The 19,289-nt window shown below is 35.5% G+C and overlaps 1 protein-coding gene and 1 pseudogene across 8 annotated transcripts; one reads left to right on the forward strand and one right to left on the reverse strand.

Annotated features, from left to right (window-relative positions):
• Positions 1–1,756: 1,756 nt before the first annotated feature.
• On the forward strand, positions 1,757–12,764 carry MRPL11 (mitochondrial ribosomal protein L11). 8 transcript variants are annotated; one of them, XR_016109510.1, is made up of 6 exons: positions 1,844–1,983; positions 2,311–2,429; positions 7,092–7,123; positions 7,243–7,280; positions 7,675–7,831; positions 11,152–11,814. XR_016109510.1 is itself a non-coding variant. In XM_088976058.1 (2 exons), the coding sequence occupies exon 2, from the start codon at positions 11,170–11,172 to the stop codon at positions 11,635–11,637; it is 468 nt and encodes a 155-aa protein (XP_088832184.1). In that variant the 5' UTR covers positions 7,690–7,831; positions 11,152–11,169; the 3' UTR covers positions 11,638–11,814. The 8 variants fall into 8 exon arrangements, 1 of the variants encoding a protein (XP_088832184.1); XR_016109506.1 differs by lacking the exon at positions 7,092–7,123 and having other exon boundaries at positions 1,757–1,983; XR_016109507.1 differs by lacking the exon at positions 2,311–2,429 and having other exon boundaries at positions 1,757–1,983.
• Positions 12,765–14,014: 1,250 nt separating this feature from the next.
• Positions 14,015–18,639, reverse strand: LOC148862336 (uncharacterized protein At2g37660, chloroplastic pseudogene; annotated as a pseudogene).
• Positions 18,640–19,289: the final 650 nt, after the last annotated feature.

Below are 19,289 nucleotides of genomic sequence, written 5' to 3' on the forward strand. Positions count from 1 at the left end.
TTTTAAATTCCGTAAGTGCCTTAGAGAAGTAAATGTTGTAGCTCATGCTGCGACAAAATTTGGGCTAACTAATCGGTTTAGATGCTAGTTAGCAATTGCTAGATGTTTGTCCTCTATTTTTTATTATGAGCCCAGAATGATGCTTAGTTTTTTTTTTTCTTTTTTTGTCTTTGTTTGTTTGTTCGGGTTGTTTTCATGTTGTTTCCCTCTGTGTTGTTTTCTTTCATTTCCTATTGTTGTTTTCTTGGTCGTTTCAGGCCCTTTAATGAATTGTTATTAACACCCCCCCCCCCCAAAAAAAAAGTGGTAGGTAATTCAAAATTTGACAATGTCATTTTTGAATTAGGCCATGTTTGGGAGTGTTTAAGTTAAAAATAAGTGATTAAAAACAAGTGCTTATTCAAATAAGCACTTATTTGAATTTGGCACCCAACATTTTCAAGCACTTATTTTAGGGTAAAATACAAAAACCTCCCATAAAAGTTTTTAACAATCATAAAAACCTCCCCTATAGTTTCACTTTATTAAATCCTCCCCTAAACTCTTAAAGAACTCTACAAAAACCTCCCTTCCATCACTAATCCAGACAAAAAACCATTAAAATTATAAGAGTGCCCCTGATTAATCATTAGGTGAGGGAAGAGAAGAGTAGAGAGAAAGAGAGAGATTTGAGGAGGTCGTAGTTGCTAGTTGTTGAAACTCTGTTCGATGCCACTGTGAAGAAGATGAGCAGTGCCTTTCAATTACTCTGGCTTAATGGAAGAGAGGAGGGACAATGGGGACGAAGAAGATTGGGGGAAGGATTTCTTGTGGTTCCCTCGTTTAGTGACAAGAGGAAGGGGAAGCAAGGGCAATTCCGTCTGAGTTAGTGATGGAAGGGAGGTTTTTGTCGAATTCTTTAAAAATTAAGGGGAGATATTAAAGTGAAATTATAGGAGAGGTTTTTATAATTGTCAGAAACTTCAAGGGAGGTTTTTAGATTTTACCCCTTTTTATATTGGGCGTTGGTAGTCTTTTTCTCTAATAAGCACTTAAATAAGCATTTGTGGCTATTTTGTCCTTCATTTTCTTTCAAATTTTCAAAATATACCCTTTGAAAGCACTTTTATTAAATTATTTTTATACTTTTATGAAAGTACTTTTATAAAAATACTTTTACAAAATCACTTTTATAAATAAAGTGCTTTTATAAAATTACTTTCACAAAAGTGCTTTTATGAAAGTACTTTCATAAAAGTGCTTTTGTAAAAGTACTTTTATAAAATTCAAATAGGGATAATTTATGTGGTACTTTAAAATTCAACTAGGGATAATTTTGGAAGAAAAAAATTGAATAAGTGCTTATTGTATAAGCACTTAAAAAAACTAGAAATTTGGGCTTAAAAATTGAACCCTTACTTTTAAAATAAATACTTATTTTGGACTTATTTCCCAAATACCAACAAGTGTTTAATAACCCAAATAAACATTTATTTTGAATAAACACTAATTTTTAAGCACAGTCAAACATGCGCTAGATGGCTAGAGCTCCAAGTCAATTTGACCATTGCAAATACAGATGCAGAATCAGTGTAGGGTATTTATGCATCTCTTTTTCAGGGAAATAACTTCTTTAAGAGGGTTTAAAATGTCCAAATAGATGAAAACGATTAGGGTTTAAGGCTTGTAAGAATTTCGTATTGAACGCACAGACCGAACATCCCTTACTCTAAGTTTGGAAGTATTTAAAAATAAATGCTTAAAATAATTATTTTGGGTTTGTGTGTGGGAAATAAACCCAAAATAAGTGTTTGGATAATCCCAAATGTCCAGCCTTCTTTTAATGTTATTAGAATATTTTTCTTCCAAAACTATCTCATTTATGTTTTAAAATTCCATTTATGCCCTTCGAATGTAAAAACGCAGGGTTTTGCCAATCGAGGGTTTCTTCTCTACTATCTTCTGCAACCAGCGGCCGAACTTTCTCCTTTGCCAGTTAATCTGGTAATGTATCTTCTGATTTCTTATTTTCTTCTTTCGTTATTTCATCAGGCTGCGTTTGGAAGGAGTATAAATTCCGGTTCAGTGCATTATTGTACTCCGGTTCAGAATTGAATGTGTTTGAAAACAGTGTAAAAAAACCTCTATTATCGTCTTATCGATGAAAATTTGCAAACACCCGATGATTTACATCGATTTAGCGGTGAAAAACTACATGCTTTTTTCGAACTAAAAAATCACGCCCTATTTCATCGAGGGAAATAGAAGAGGAGTTTACGCTCTTCCACCGGCACGGCACTCTGTGATCTGAGCAACGACTATTATTCTCAGATTTGAGATCTGAGGAGTTCGAAACATCCACCAACAGCCTTGAGAAGTCCGAGCGTCAGCGTTTAGCGTTGAGATCTGAACAACGAACCTCTTCTCTGTTGAAGTCTGCGTTTAAGCTGGTGAGAGAACAACGAACCTTTTCTTTTCTCCATCAGATTTACTGAACAGATATTGATGTAGTGTTATTTTGTTCTTTTATTTAGTTTTTCTCTTGTTCAAAGCTCCTGACCATCATCGTTTTTAGATCCCCTTTAACGTAAAAGTGAAAGTAAAATTTCTCCTGTACCTGATTTTCATTTTCAAATACTGCTGCAAGATTTCTCCTGTACCTGATTTCTTTCAAACACTAATTGCATACCCTATTGACATATTACTGGCTCATGTCTCCTAGACCCATCATCTGTTCACACTGGTTGAAATCTTCTTCATATCATCAATTCGTCCTCAAGTTGATGAGTCATATGGAGAGGAATTGTAGTCTAACCTTGTCGTGCATCGAATTGATCTTGTATATCACCTGAGATGGAGCAGGGAATGGGCTGCCCCCCCAACCCAACCCAGAAATACCCCCCACCCCCCGCAAAAAAAAAAAAAAGAAAAATTCCCCTTTCACTATGGATGTGACTAAGTTGCCTTGAGGGACACAATGAGTAACAAGATATCCAACTCCCACATTTTTCTTGTACAAAATGATAGTCTAACTCAGTGTATTTTGTCCTGCAGTTTTTTTTTTTTTTTTGCAAACTCTATGCCAATACTATGCAAAATTCTTGGAAGTAGAGTTACTTATAGTTAATACAATGCCATTTACACAGAGTTATAGAAGAATGGTACATTTAGGGGATAGTATAAAATGAACAACATCACGTAAATTACAAAAGAAGTCTAACTAGCTTACATATAACAAATGAGTAGAAAATCTGTGAAACCAAGATTTGGAGTTTTTATATATGTTTGGCATTTGCAAACATAATGCAATATTTTGCATCTTGAAAGCCTGATGTTTTTTTTCCCACATGTACACTAGCTCCTTGAGAAATCTATGAAGATGTGCATCTTTTTTATGTCTAAATTGTTAGATTTCCCATTTGAGAGTGAAAGCAATTGTCAGAACTAGCTATATCATTTGTGCATAAAGCAAGGTTGAAAGTTTTTTAGAAGTCGACATCTTGCACTTGATTAAACCAATTAGCAAAAATACATGCTTTAAGGTCCTCTAATGACTCATATACTTTCAATTTCATTTTGGCATACATACACTACCAACAGTATTCATGCCAGAAAGTACAAGGAACCATGTCTAAGTAGATTAATCATTTAAAATCTGTAACTTTTCTTTCATTGCTGCTAGAAAATTTGGATGTTTAAGAGCTGATCTAACTGTTTTAGATTCAACAAAAAAGGTTGGCTATTGGAATTAGGAATTCTGTTTTCAAATGGTGGTATCCACTGCCACCATTTTTGGTGGATTGAAAAAGTCTGCAACAGAAAAGATACCTCCTGCCATTCTATTACAATGTTGTAGTTATTCTGTTTTCTTATTCACTCTGATAACATCACATAGGAGAACCTTGAAAATATCATTTTATTCTCTTGGACCAACTTCTCAAATTTAGAAAGCCTTTGTAAATTTTAAAATTGTCATTCATGTAGAGCTTCCATAATACCCTTTCCCAACCTGATGAAATTTTGTTAATAGAAAGTAAGGTGAAAAGTTATTTTTGTAAATTCAGAAAACACATTGAAAACAAGATCTACTAATAGTCTAGTACCTTAGCTGATTCTTTAGAAAGAAGTAGATTGGGGAGATGCCTTACCTCATTCTTGTACTTTGAATTCTTTTATATACTTTCTCCTTCTAAGTTTGTTCAGTTCATTTAGCTATTTTATTCCCATGCTTTTAGTCTTGACTACATAACAGGGGTTCCCCTTTATAATAAATAAAATCTAATCATTACTGATAGAAAAGCAATGAAGTTAAAGAAAGAGTAACCATTTGGATAGATATTCCACTGCAAATTCCTAGATTTCACAAACTTCAAGGCATATGGATGGCTAAAGTGGAGGTTGTTCAGCTACTTGTTCTCATCTCAATTTTCTTTTTTAGCTTTGGACCAACTCTATGTTTTTACTTTAAAACATTCCATATAAGACGAAAGTGTCCTTTTCCTTCTTTTATCAAATGTCATTCCTTCTATACCTTTCTTATTGACAAAATCACGCAAGTGCTCATGCAGTACTGTTTTCAACTACTAATCCTTATATGCTATATATTTTGAAGCAGCTCATCCTAAGCTTAAGCTCTCCCAAATGGGGCCTAATATGTAGCAATGCTAAAAGAAGTAGAATTCGCAAGGTTGAAGATTTGGTATCTCTCATGTGCTGTGTTTGGTTTGAGACGGCCATTGAAGGAATTCTATATTCCCTTCAATTACAATCACCCTACAATGTTTGTATAATTGAGAAGTCTTTCACCTTGAACCTTACAAAAAAACAATGGCTTGTAGAATAATTGAACCCATTTTTGTTGCATAATATTGGCTATATGTTTCTGAGATGAACTACTAAAAGTCTGTTTAGTTCGCAATCAGAATTAGAATCAAAATCCTCCCAAATTTGCATCAGAATGATCCATTCTCATAGTCTGTTTGGTTCAGACAGGAATGCGAATGGGAATTGAAATCAGCAGGAATGGGATTTCATTCCCAAGGGAGGGGCAGAGAATAGCAATTCATTCAAATGGGGGAATGCCATTCCAGTTGGAATAGGTTGGTTCAGACAGGAATTGGAATGGGAATTGAAATCAGCAGGAATGGGATTTCATTCCCAAGGGAGGGGGGGAATGCCATTCCAGTTGGAATAGGTTGGTTCAGACAGGAATTGGAATGGGAGTTGAAATCAGCAGGAATGGGATTTCATTCCCAAGGGAGGGACAGAGAATAGCAATTCATTTAAATGGGGGAATGCCATTCCAGATGGAATTGGAATAGCCCATTCTAACAAAAGTCATTAAAAAAAAGACCTTGGTCTCCATGATTGCAAAGGTGGAAAGACATCTGCAGTAAGCAGGTCCTATCAATCATAAATTCCCACAGTTTTTGTGCTAATGTCTTAATTAATAACTCGTTTCAGTTGACATATGGAAACAAGATTTTTGTGGCTAAACAAGGCTATATTACCCAGCCCTGGTCCCAGCTATCCATGGTCTTGGGAGAGGATGATGTTATTAACCTCTGACAACTTTTGTATGAAGTGGCTACTCTCAGACATGAACCTACACTTTCAAGCTTATCATCTGAGATTTTTCCATCTCACTAAACCTACCTGCCTTTCAATCATCTGAATTCTTCATGTTTACTATGAATCTGGTCTGTGTTTGTTTTGCACATAAAACAAAAGAAAATGAATGATAAACTTGGAAAACAATATTCAAAGGGAAATTGAATCATTTTCCTAATTTTTCTGGTGTTTGGTTTAACTTGGAAAATGTGCTAGATAAATATATAGATGTTGCAACATTTGAATTGAGATGACGAACCCTTTTGTTTAGAAAAATGACTTTAGAGAAAAATTAGAAGGAATGTAGTGGGGTGGCTGAAGAAATACAGTACTGGTTCGTGGAAGTACAATAAGTACAAAGGGAGGTAAACATCTGGTTGGGATGAAAGCCTCCCCTCTAGTTACTGAAGCTAAAGCCTTCTTGGAAGCACTGAGATTTGCAATTTCACAAGACTTGAAGAATGTTTGTTTTGAGTCTAATAATAGCCTTCACTAATTCAGAGCGTAACAGGGGAGAAGTCTAATATTGATCATGAAATCCTTTTTGTCTGTAAGGATATTAGGAAGTTGTCTAATAAGAATGTTTGTTTTCTTATTTTGTATTATTTTATAGGGTTATTGTTGTGTATATACCATTTACAAAATATAAGATTCAGAAATGTGAACTTAACTAGCTCTGATGTGAACTTAACTAGCAGTTGGAATAAAATTCAGTTGGCTGTGTGGCAAGGAAAATACAACAGGTTTCAGTTGGCTGTGGAAATTTTAGTGAATATTTTTTGTGGAATTTCTGTAGTTTTTTTGTGGAATTTCAGTTAATTTTTATTTGGAATTTCAGTACATTTTCTATGTGAAATTTCAATGAATTTTTATGTGAAATTTCAGTGAATTTTCTGTGCAATTTCAATAAATTTCAGTGATATTCATACAAATTGGGATATAAACTGGTCATTGGGCCAATGACCAGCTTAAAATTTATTATTATATAGCTGGCCTCTGCATATGTGGCAAAAGATGCAGATGTCTCATCTGCATGTAGGACAGATGAGAGATTGTGGCTGATCAATCAATGGTATCCTCTGATCAATCAATGAACACCGGTTGGTGGCCTTCATGTGAGAAAGGCAGGTGAGAGATTGTGGGCTTCATGCGAGTAAATAGTCAAGTACGCTGGTTGATACCAAACGGTCAATTAATTTTCAAAACCGGGTGACACAAGTCTACAAAGTATTTTTTTACATCGGTTAAGTATCCAAATGGTAGCAAAAGCACACACCGTTGTTTTGTATCTTGTGTCAAACATGAAGAGCGTAAATCAAGCATGCAAAAACAAACTGTTTTACATTTTTCTGAACCGGTGAAATGCAATTTTATACACTGCAAATTTGCATTTACACTCCTTCCAAACGCAGCCTTACTGAGCGATCGATCCAACAGTTTTTTATTTTCGTTTTTTTCACTGTTTCATTCTGTTATTCTCCTTCATCTGCTCACTGTACTAGCGGCGGACATCTACTGCTCTCTAGTTAACCAGGTAATATATGATCCCCCTTTTTTGTTCGTTTACCCATCCTCGATCGATCAACATTTTCGTTTTTTCTTTATCGTTTTGTTCTGCGGATCAACCTTAATATATGTTTTCTTCTGTTTCAGGTTGGGGTTTCTCGACTTTGAGTCGGAACTGCGTCCAGGTTGGTTAAATATTGGTTTTTTGAATTTCATTTTGCCCTAAATCATTTATTTGGTGTGACTCTCTTGAATCTCTGTGATTTTGCCATAAATCCAACCTGCCAATCTTTAGCATTGTAATGATTTGAATGAAGCTGAACCCAAACACAGCTTGGAATGAGGCTGAATCCAAAATCACTTGTTAATCTCTGTGATTTTGCCCTAAATTATTTCAAGTTGTGTTTGATGATTATCCCAAACATTCAGATCCGAGTTCAAATGAGGCTGAACCCCAACTCCCTCATCTTCCTTTAGAGCACAACTACCGACTAACCCAATCAGGTCTGATATGTAACAAGTTTGTAGCCAATACAACATGAAAGCTTTTTTATTCTTTTTTATTTATTTATTCCATAGCCCAAAGCTCAAAGGCAAGAGTTATCCAAATGGAGTTAATCTCTTCTCAACTCTGAAAGCTAGAAGTGGTCTGGAACTTCCGCTGCCCGTGGAATCTAAATCCTAACCAAAGGAGATAACTGCCACCTGCTGGTGACTGGTTACAGCCGAAGAACAAGTGAGTGCTTTACGTCTTCTTCTTCTTCTTTAATTTGAAACAGGATTTTTTTCCTCAAAATTGCTCTTTGTTATGGTTGATTACCCAAAAAGAAAATCACTTTACAACTGTTGAATCGAGTTACAGTAGGTGCATCTGCCCATATCATGGGCAGATTGTTCACCACTGCTCTCCTGCTATTAGATCTCTTTCATTGTTCCCTTTCTCTCTCTCTCCCCCTCCTTGGGTGGAATTATTTATTCATTTATTTGGTTATGTTCTTATTTTTATCCTTGTTTTGTGATTAGTACAATGGTGGTGGATAACGGGTGATGGTGGACATTGCAGATTTGATTTACCATTGCCATTATTAGTGTTATTATTTATTAGATTCTTTTTTTTTTAATTTGATTTGATGAATGACTCTACTTAAAATTAATTCCTTTCTCGTTTGCATGCACTGATGATAATTGAGAAACTGGTCTATAATTCTTAACTTAGAAACTGTTAAATATGATCATCAAAGATCATATGGTGAAGAAGAGAGGGAGGGAGGGAGAAGGTCCCTATGACGAGAAAGCGAAGACCTATAAGAATTGCTCTTGTACTTTGTAAAAGAAGGTTGGGAATAGGGGCTAGATGGATTCATGTGTCTCAATGTTGCTACTGTTTTGGACTTTCTCCCCTCATTCAGATTTGGAAGAGAAAGGCTGGCTTTTCATGTTTCACACAATTTAGTTATTATAACTTATAAGTTGGGATTTTGAAGGACTTATGTGCTTCCTTTTAGGAGAAAAGAGAGAAAGAGATTAGGGGTCTGCTTAAAACGATATATTTGAAAGTACATATAAAAAATTGATATGGAACAAATTGATTGTATTCTTAATGCATAAAATATCACAGAAGTTTTAGTATGTATAGATTATCTAATTTAGATAGAAAAACTTATAAATATGAAACAAAATATAAAATAAAGATTCAAAAGCATAATATTCATATTAAAAAGAATATATACAGTAAAAAAATATGTAGATTGGCTATAAAAAGAAATTATATATATATAAACATACACATTTACATATTTTGTAAATACCTTGTGTATTGTATATTTGTATTTATATATGTATAAAAACTAAAAAATTAAACATAGAGCTTGAGGTCTATACCTTGCCCCATTGACACTCAACCACCTCACCTCTGCCTTTTAAAGCCTCGATTTGAATGATCAACAGCCCTGATTTTCTTGCTTTAGGATTTTTTTTTTTCAAAGCTAAATGCATTTCTTTGCTATTTTTTGGGTAATAATTCATTTCAATATTTAAGCCTAGGGGTAATGTGGAAAATTAATCTGCAACAAAGCCAAAAATTCTTTGTGAAACCTAATGCTTGTGGATATTGACACATTAAAGTATAGAAGAATACTGTTAAACACAAGTACACATTTAGAAGACTTCAATCACACCAGCCGTGCCAGGGGTGTGGTTCCAGTTCATTCAGAAAATGACCTAGATCTGTTGGGTCAGTGACTCAGTGCTAGCTCAGTGAAAGGAGTTGTTTGTGCTTCCTTTTGTGGCTCTGTTTAGCTAAATTTGTGGTCTCGCTGCCCTTTCATTGATAAAATATAGGAAGTCATTGGGAACATGAGATTAAGGATAAAAAATAAACAACATAGAAGACAGGCAATAACTATGCATCACTTGTCTCTTAAAAACCACACTGAGATCAACCTAGTATAGTTTGCTGGAATTTGAACTAAATGATTTTCTTTTTTTTTTTTAAGAAAGGTTAACTAAGTTTTATTAAAAGTTGACTGAGAAAAGTTAACAATTTTGTTGTTAAATACTATGACCAATCTTGATACTCTTGTGGTGATGTTCATTCCAAATTCCAAAGCCAAAGTGTTGTTAGTGGTTTTAACATATTATACATGTAATTTTCTTATGTAAGTATAATTTCTGTAAATTGCTAAGTGAAAACCCATCTTAATTGCAAAGGCAAGGACATAGTGGAAATTGTAGTACAGATAAGCCCTTTTCTGCTTTCTAATGGCCAGACAATATTGCATAAGGGATTTTTTGCACAAAAAGCAGGTGGAAAAAGCACCTTCCTAAACACTTAAAAAGCACTTTTTAAACGGTCGCTTTTTCAAAAAGTTGGTTTTGTAGAAGTCCATTTAGGAGAAAAGCACTCCCAAATGTGACCTAAGCATATCTGCATTTGTAAAATCGAGCTTAATTTGAACTACTCCAAAATAGGGCTTGGAGTTCAGATTTTTTATTCAAGAGTTTGATTTATGAAAACTTTTTTTATTGGTATGATTAATAGTAAAACATTTCCATTTTGCAAGAAGTTTCGAGCTTGCATTTTATGGGTTATGGTGTCAGCTACATGAATCCTATTCCACCATTCTGTCCTGTTCTGTACCATATCCATTTTACAACTGTTGGTCCTTAAATCATTTCTCACTAGTTCAACCCATGTCCCTTTTGGCCTGACCTTAGTTCTTCTAGCCCCTTAAAACATATAATAGATCACTTTTTTCTTACAAGTTCTGTAGAAGGTCTTCTCTACATGTGCCAAACCATCTTAGTCTACTTTCCCTCATTTTGTTGCCTATTGGAGCTGTTCCTGGGTTCCTTTAAATAGGTTTGTTTCTAAGTTCTAACCCTATCCTTTCTAGTTTCCCACACATACATTTCAACATTACATTTCCACGACACTTATGACTTATTTTTTTAGACATGTTGTTTCTTGATTTCCCAAGACTTTGTTCTATACAGCATGCTGGCCTTTTAACCATTTTATAAAATTTTCCTTTTATCGTAATCGGTATTCTCCTATCACATAAAATTTTGGATGCACCCCTCCATTTAGCCCATTCTGCCCTAATTTCGTAGGCAACACCCTCAATCTCACCCTTGTTATGGATTATCAAACCAAGGTAATGAAACAGGTCCTAAGTATATCCTGATTTCTACTCCTATCATTATTAAATTTATATTGCATGTATTTTGAATTAGTCCTACTTATTTCAAAACCTCTTGTTCCTAAGGAATTTGTCCATGAATCTAATTTTCCATTTAATCCTTCTTTGATTTCATCAATTAATACTAGCATCATCAATGAATAGCATGCACCATGGGGCCTTCTCCTGAATATGTTTAGTCAATTCATCTGTAGTTCAAATAAATAGATTGGTTGTATTGGTAGTTTTGGACATTTCGGTTAATGTTTGAAACGTGTGGCGGTATTGGCAGTCAATTCATATAAGACTAGTAAAAGAAATTGTCAGTATTTCGTATTTATGAGCTTACTTTCTGAACCAATACCCTCTGTTGCAGACGGCAATCCCCTCATCTATGTCTTCTCTAAAAGAAATATTGACCCGCCGTCCAGTGGCAGCGACTATCCGGCTCACTGTTCCAGCTGGCGCAGCCCGACCAGCACCTCCTGTTGGCCCAGCTCTGGGTCAGTACCGGCTCAACTTAATGGCTTTCTGCAAGGACTTCAATGCTCGAACCCAGAAGTACAAGCCTGATACTCCTATGGCCGTCACTATCACAGCTTTCAAAGACAACACTTTTGAGTTTACTGTTAAGTCTCCTTCAGTGACCTGGTACCTTAAAAAGGCAGCTGGAATTGAGTCTGGTAGTAGCCGTCCTGGCCATGCCATTGCTTCAACAATAACTCTGAAACACATTTATGAGATTGCTAAGGTGAAACAGTCAGACCCTTATTGTCAGTATATGTCATTGGAAGCAATTTGCAAATCAATTATTGGAACTGCTAACACAATGGGGATCAAGGTTCAGAAGGAGCTAGATTGATTTTATGATTCTTGGGATTTATTCAGTGTTAAAATGACTGAAATTTCTTCTAATTTAGTTTCATTCTTGGAGTAACTGAGAAGTTTATTTTTTTTCATGTCATCCTTTGTTGATATGTTTTACTCTTTCTTCTTTTTGATCCTTAATGGTTAAAATTTAGATAGGAGTATTTGTTTATATGATGCAAGGTTTCATATGATAGATTTAACAGGACATGTGACTAAAAATTAATAAAAAGGTGGTATCCAGAAAAAGAGAAAAAATTCTAAGTAGAGCAAATGAGCCCCAAAAAAAGGCACGTCCACCCATAATCCAAATTTCACCATTAGTCTAATTGCATAAAACCTAGGGACTTGAGAGATTCTCCGGTTTCAATATTTATTAGGTTTGCCATGTGATTCCTTTGTCAGAACTTTCCATGAAGAATTTACTGTGCTGTTCATCAGGTTTAAAAATTCAGCATGAAGTTCCATTTCACATGAATCAAAGGATGATTGAGCATACATTTCCAAAGAAAGGTCAATTGCTTCTCATGCCCAGTCATAGTCATTGATCCACACAATGTCAGTCCTTGATCCTCATGGTATCAGATTATGGTGGATTTTTATTGATTGTTAAAAAGTAAGCTCTGCTCCTTGTCACAATGCACCCACTCTATTTGATGTGTTAATGAGTGCATTTTGATTTGTTGTGCTCAGTTGCTCAAGCTTCAGGTATGGATCATCCACTTGAGTCACTAAGTGATGCAATTACAGTGAAACTATAGGTAATATGAGTTGATAGTCATGGATGAGTCAGATGTCAGACATGGGCACATGGTACGGTTGAAAGCTGGTGAAATTAACCCGGCATATGCATTTGGATGCAGGTTGTTTCCATCTTTTTTTAGTAATTAGATGGTGCAGACCATGAACTTATAGATGTTTAGGCCACTGGTGTTATTCAAATTTACCATATGGATTACCATGGTCTGAATCTCATTTTGTTTCAGTCTATCAGTAATGGTGCACTATGTTTTTGTAAACTGTGTCAAATTTCTCATTTTGACTCCATAGGTAGATGGGGTCAATCTGTACTTGTAACTTTATGGCTAGAGATTCTTATTTACAAATTTGTTTACCTCCCAATTATTTTTGATGATTTAGTCTTTTGAGATGATTGGCTTGCCTTCTAGATACCCTCCCACCCACCTACCACACAAATTAAAAAATGAGAGGAAATGATAGACGTGTAATCCTATTGTGTCAGAACAAAATTAGGGTTAATGGCTGCAATTGTTAAGAGCAGGGTGGTTGAAGTTGAGTGGTGCATACAGAGTGATGTGTGACCAGAATACAACAACGATACTGAAAGGAAAGTTCCATGAATTAATTACAAGACTAGCATTACCATATTGGACAGAGAGCTGGGCAATCAAGAATCAACATGGAAAGACCATAGCTGAGAAGTTGGGATGGATGAGTGGCAAGACCAGAAAGGACAGAATTAGAAGTAAGTGCATTAAAGAGGAGTTAGGAGTGGCTCCAATTAATGACAAGATGAGGAAGAGTCAACTTGCTTTGATCATGTGTATGGGTAACCAATGACTGCATCAGTGAGGAGTGAATTGGTATAAGTAGAAGGCTCTAAAAGAACAAAGCAAAGAGAAAAGAAAACATGGTCTGAGGTTGTAAAATATGATCAAGGACTTGTCGACAGAAAACATGGCTCTTGATAGAGAAGAATGGCAGGACTAGATTTTTGTGGCCATCTCCAAATGGTTGGGATTAAAACTGAGTTAAGTGGAGCTTCAACTGTAGATGGTTTTCAGGCATTTGTTTTATATGACATTTTGATTTGATCACATGAGATGAAGGTCCTGTCTTTCTTATGCCCTTCTAGTACAACATCACCATCATAAAGGGATTGTCCTAAGAACTTTGGATACAAAATAAGGTATTGATATGCAACATTACTTTTGAAGGTATTGGCAGAGAACCTATACCAGCTTTACCCACAAGGCATGTCTAGGCTGTCACTGTATCATAGCTGATGGTGTGATACGAAATATGAAGGCATAGGCTGAGAGAGACGGGACTGGGAAGTAGTATTGAACTCCACCAAGGCATTATAACGTCCAGATTCCTCTCTGTACTGGCGCACCATTAGGAGCCCACTATCAGGGCTGCCCTCCCCAGCGTTACCTATATTCCTAGGCTCTGTTCTAGGAAAATGTGTTTGATTTCTTCGTCGCCAGGTAAATCCGTGCCAATTTAGTTGTCAAATCATCAGGTTCGGCATGGTGTTGGTTCAATGGATGATATAGCCATCGACATTAATAAGAAACGGTGCTGGATGATACACAAAATGGGGCCTTGGATAATGAGTGATCTCAAAACGCATTAAACCTTCTTGAAACTCGGATTTGCTAGAAACCTGCAAATACAGTAATTTTCCACTGTTGCTACCAATGACTGGTGTAAGCTCCAGACTGATTATCAGGACACCATATCTCAGAAACGAGTAGAAAATTGAGAGAAGTGAGCCTTGAAATCTTTTGTTGGAGTATCAGTTCCCTCGGGCTTTGAGGCCACATCAAATGCCTTGAACTTGGATTCTTCAAACTCCAACGTCTGAGAGCAGACTTCAGCTACGTCTGCCCTGGCAATGGTTATAGTTTCAGTCTGACGAAGCTCATCATCCTTCCCAACAAGTAACTCCCAAAAACACCCATCTGTATCTTGTAAATCTCCAGTCCTGATTATTGTGTACGGTATTCCAGAATCAGCCAGATATTGCTCGAGTCTTTCTCTTCCATATCAGTATATTCCCATTCTTAATACTGTTAAAGGGATGATTGGGATCTGTTCCACCCATAGACCCAACCAAAACAATCTGCTTCACTCCTACTGTCCTACAGATTTGGCTGCATCTATTTGATTCTTCTGCCCAACCGAGTCGACCTGCTCAGGATAGGCTTCATTTTCAAAATAGAACTCGGGCCTCCCACCTTTTCTTGGGTCAAACGAGGCTTCATTTTTTTTTTTTTTGATAAATAACGAGGCTTCATCTTTGGCACAGCACTGGTTAGAATAATTAGTGCACCGATTCCTTAGATTGCAGGAATTATGCTTTCAGCACCCCGTATATCTCCTAGGGAAACATCATCTGCTCCCCCAATTTTCTCCTTAACTTCGGGAATGGGGATAATAATTGATAACTTGGGCCTTGGATGATCAGTCATATTAGATTTGGTTCAATACATTGCTTTCCACATTCGTCCTTGCTTCATTCTAGTATGCCGCATGGAGGTTGTATATTTCCATCCTCTTTTCTCCACTGCATCTGGAGTCTGGACTATCTCGTCATCTGAAGACGGGGAAAACATAACATTTAAAAATGATTAATTAACAACCCCAAGATTGTGTGGTTGGCCTGGTTGCCATTATTTAGTGGTCCAATTCGAGGCCAATCCGATAAAGAAAATGAGTCCAATCCGATAAAATTCGATTTGAATGTCCATTTAGTAGTGGCCGTTCAGCATTAAATTAGGGGGCCCAGGTGTATCTCATCTGATGTCTGCGGATGACTGTCTGCTTCTTCTGGAGGCTAAACCTGGATGCTTGCCATGGAGTTAAAAGCATGCTGGGTAGTTTTTGTATAGCTTCAAGATTGAAAATAAAGCTGGTCCCATATAATTGGGAGTTCTCTAGAAACAACATAAGATATGGCATTAACATAACAGAATGGCGAAACAGGATTTATATAACTGGCCCCATATGGTTGGGAGAAGGCTTAGATGATGATGATGATGATGATAGTGGTGGTGGTGATTCAAAGACATTCAATAGAGGCAACTTGATTATAGGTTTATCTGAATTATTTTAATCCTTTAGAAAAAATATCAAATATGTGGATTTAGTAACTAATCACTGCATGTTAGCATTTACTTACAAGATAAATCATAGAAGTGAGAGTTGAAAATGGATAATTCTACTCCTATTTATTGAAAGTTTTAGGGTCCATTTGGTTTGCAGTCAGATCCGGAATCAAAACCTTTCAGAATCAGAATTGGAATGGCTATTCCCTCAAATGGGGGAATGCCATTCCAGCAGGAATGGGAATGAGATTCTGATTCTATTCAACCAAATGGGGTCTTAGTATATTTATTTTTTTTATGTTGTGATAAATTTATATAATAAATTTACAATTTATGATTCAGTTCAATTCAACACTCTTGATGTGGGATATGCAAATAATTTTCATATTTAATTCATGACCCACTAGTTCAGATGGTCGCTCAGCCTCACTCAAATAAAGAGGCTCGAGATCAAATATAGAGATCAACAATTGGCTAGAAAACTGCTTATGGAATGGTCTAGAAACAAGATCTTACGTCTGTTTTGTCCGAACAACATAATTTAAATAAATTTGTAATTAGCTGTTTTGATTTTCATTAATCACAGGCACAAAGAAACCGTTTATGTAATTCCTCCAACATTAACAGAACACGCTTTTACAGTAATGTTTACCCTTTCCAAGCCTACTCATTTTTCTTAATTATTGTTATTTTTTAATGTTTACTCGATTTCATCCTAATTAATTGACCATTTGACTTGCAAAACTGTTCTTTTGGCTTGCAATACTTTACTAAATGGAAATAATAATAATCTGACATTCAAGTGTTGAAACACCAAATAAGAAGAACCCACAAATGTTGGCACAACGATTGGGTTGCTCCATTGTGACCTGGGTGACCAGAGTTCAAATCTGGTGCATGCATCTATCTCTCCACAGACCCCATATTGGTGGGAGCCTCATGTACTGGGCTGCCCTATTTAGAACTTGCAAATAATATCTTATGTTGCTCAAGACTTGGGTTTTGGGTTGGGCCAATTCAAAATTTGGCAAAATCTCAGCCTGAGCGTGGCCTGTGAACAGGTCTATCACAATTAAAAGACTAAAAGTGAAGATTTGATCATTTAATACTAAATTTGAAGATTTAAGTCTAGGTGGGCATTCAATACAAACTTTTCCAATAAGGTGTCCAACATCATGGATGGATTTGTATATATGGTTTTCCAAAACAGCAGTTACAACCGTTAATATCGGCATTACGACACTGCTAGACCTGGGTTCGTTTTATTTTTTCCCTTTTTCCGCCCTTTGTAATAAACATGGGTCTATGTCCATACCATCATATTTGTGAAAAGCAATTATTATTGATGTTATTCCAGTAATAAACTTTCAATCAAAGTTTTATTTTAATGTCCAAAGTAGATGGTGGATACTTCTAAACCCATAAGAGAATTGTTGCACTTCCGATCTCAAATTTTCTGCGCTTCATGTATTGGAACAAGTAGAGCCTCAAAATCAACAATTTTGACATAAATTGAATTCCGAAAAAAAAATGAAACTGAGAAAATATAAGAGACCATTGAACGATATAAATACACACATAGACAACGGTGATTATATATATTTGACACATGTCGAAAGAAGTGTCATCTTCCATTAAACAAGCTTGGAAGGGGACCAGAAGGGCATTGCGCATTGGCTTGACAAGGTTTATGAATGACAAGGACGTATAGAAATGTGAAAGATGCCATTCATTGATTTGAAGCCTAAGGATTTTTCCCTCCCAACGATCAGATTAGATCAGACCATGCCGTAGGGGATCTGAACTCCATAAATGTGGCCTGCTTTTCTTTTCTTTTCTTTTCTTTGGGATGAGATCCAAAGAACTAAGCACATGTCCTATTAAGTGTATTGGAGGATAGGGTCGGGCTTTAATCTGGATAGGATATTGGAATTGGGGGACCTTTAAATTACATATTTGGTTTGGGGGATCTCATCTTCCGGTCCATGTCACAACTTTGTCCTCGTATGAACCGACCGCATTAGTCACACTCACCCAATATCACGTGACATATCATGCAAATTCACGGCTTGTATTTAAATCCTCATTTATACTTTTTATAGACTGCTAGTGGAGTGAACTGTGAACCCCACATCTCACATTCCATTCTCCTCTTTTTTTTTTTTTAATCCCAACCGCGTTTGAATCAATCTGATTTTGATTTCTATTCTCATTACTTACTTTACTTTTATACAAAGAGTAGGTAGTTCCTGTATCGATACAAGTATTGTGGAACTCATCTCATCTACTATAAACTAAGAGCAGCTCCTCTAACCATTTGTTCTTTTAACCCAAATTTTATAACCTTCAAATTTTACTAATCAGTACCAAAAAGAAGACAAAACAAGTTAAAGGGAAGCTTTTGATTTAACAAATAAATTATTATATAAAGATCTCTTAGTTATTTATTCTTCAAACATGGACAATCTTGTATTTATAATCTATCTGATGGACCCAAACCAACTGAACTAATTATAACGGTTTTAGTTTCATAATTAATAATTATATTGGTTTTAGTTCTTCTCTGTTCTAAACTGATTCAGACCTAGAACAAATTATTTTATTAAATATATACAAGATTTTTTTTGCAATTCTCTTATATTTTCATCATATTTTATGTTTGAAATAGTAAATTTCATAATACAATATTAATTAAAATTGTTTAATTTATTAACATATAAATAATTTTAGTTTTTCTACCATTTTTATTAAGGTTATATTATCAAATTTTAAAATTTAAATTATTATTTAAATAAATAAATATAATTTTCAATATAATCAGGTCTATGGAGTCTAGACCTGACTATTAACCAAAATGATTATGGGTCTTTAATTAATTTTGTCGCAATAAATAATCAGTTCAGGGTTAGGATAGATATCATTTTCTTTGCCTTCTGACATTTTTTTTTTGTATTTTTATTACTATGATTACAAAGATTATTACCGATGCTGATACAGCTTATTCTTGGGAAGGGTGAACTAAGTTAGAAATAAACGGTAGCATTTGAGTGCACGAATTACTGACCAATCAAATTCAAACCCACGTTTTCATGCTGATTAGGCCGAGATGATTTAATCAGTCGTTTTCTTATATATTTATGCATTTCATTTTCAATTGATTCTCTATTAATTCATGCAAAGTGAGAGGAACTTGGCTTATCATTCATCTCAGCAATTAGAATGGATACAATGTCTCTAACTCCTAAGAAATCAGGGCGAGCCGACCAAGTTTGAATCCTGTTACAATGAATAGCCATCAGGCCGGACTGTTATATGAACAGCCATGTTAGCTTGTCTTCTAATATAAGAGACTGAGAATAAATGTAGGCGATTTAGGAGAACTCAGCAATCGGTTATCAAGGTGTAAATGAATCGGGATCTCCTACCCACAAATACTATTTTCGTGCATTGCCAACATCTGTCATGCATAATAATATGTAAGAGCATGAAATGTTCTTCATGTGTGACTGCAATCTCACATGGATAGGTGTGAATAGGAGATCTAGACTCGGTGTGAATATACCATGGCTATAAAAAATTTATAATTTATTTTACATCGCCTTCAAAATCCATATTGGCTAGTTTGAGGTTTAAAAAATTGTTTAATGGAAATCAAAGGCAATATTCCATGCCTTGAAACCAAATCATATTTATAAATATGACTTTTGATATTTATTTTGAAAGTCATGCCTAACATCATGGATGGATTTTCAAAAGTATATTATTGGACCTACGTGTATTTCTGCCCTTTCTT

Source organism: Nelumbo lutea, chromosome 3 (assembly GCF_056320005.1).
Source record: "Nelumbo lutea isolate HS-2025 chromosome 3, American lotus-T2T, whole genome shotgun sequence".
Lineage (NCBI taxonomy): Eukaryota > Viridiplantae > Streptophyta > Magnoliopsida > Proteales > Nelumbonaceae > Nelumbo > Nelumbo lutea.

Coding starts and splice junctions, on each gene's coding strand:
- MRPL11 (XM_088976058.1), top strand. CDS start 11,170: ATGTCTTCTCTAAAAGAAATATTGACCCGCCGTCCAGTGGCAGCGACT.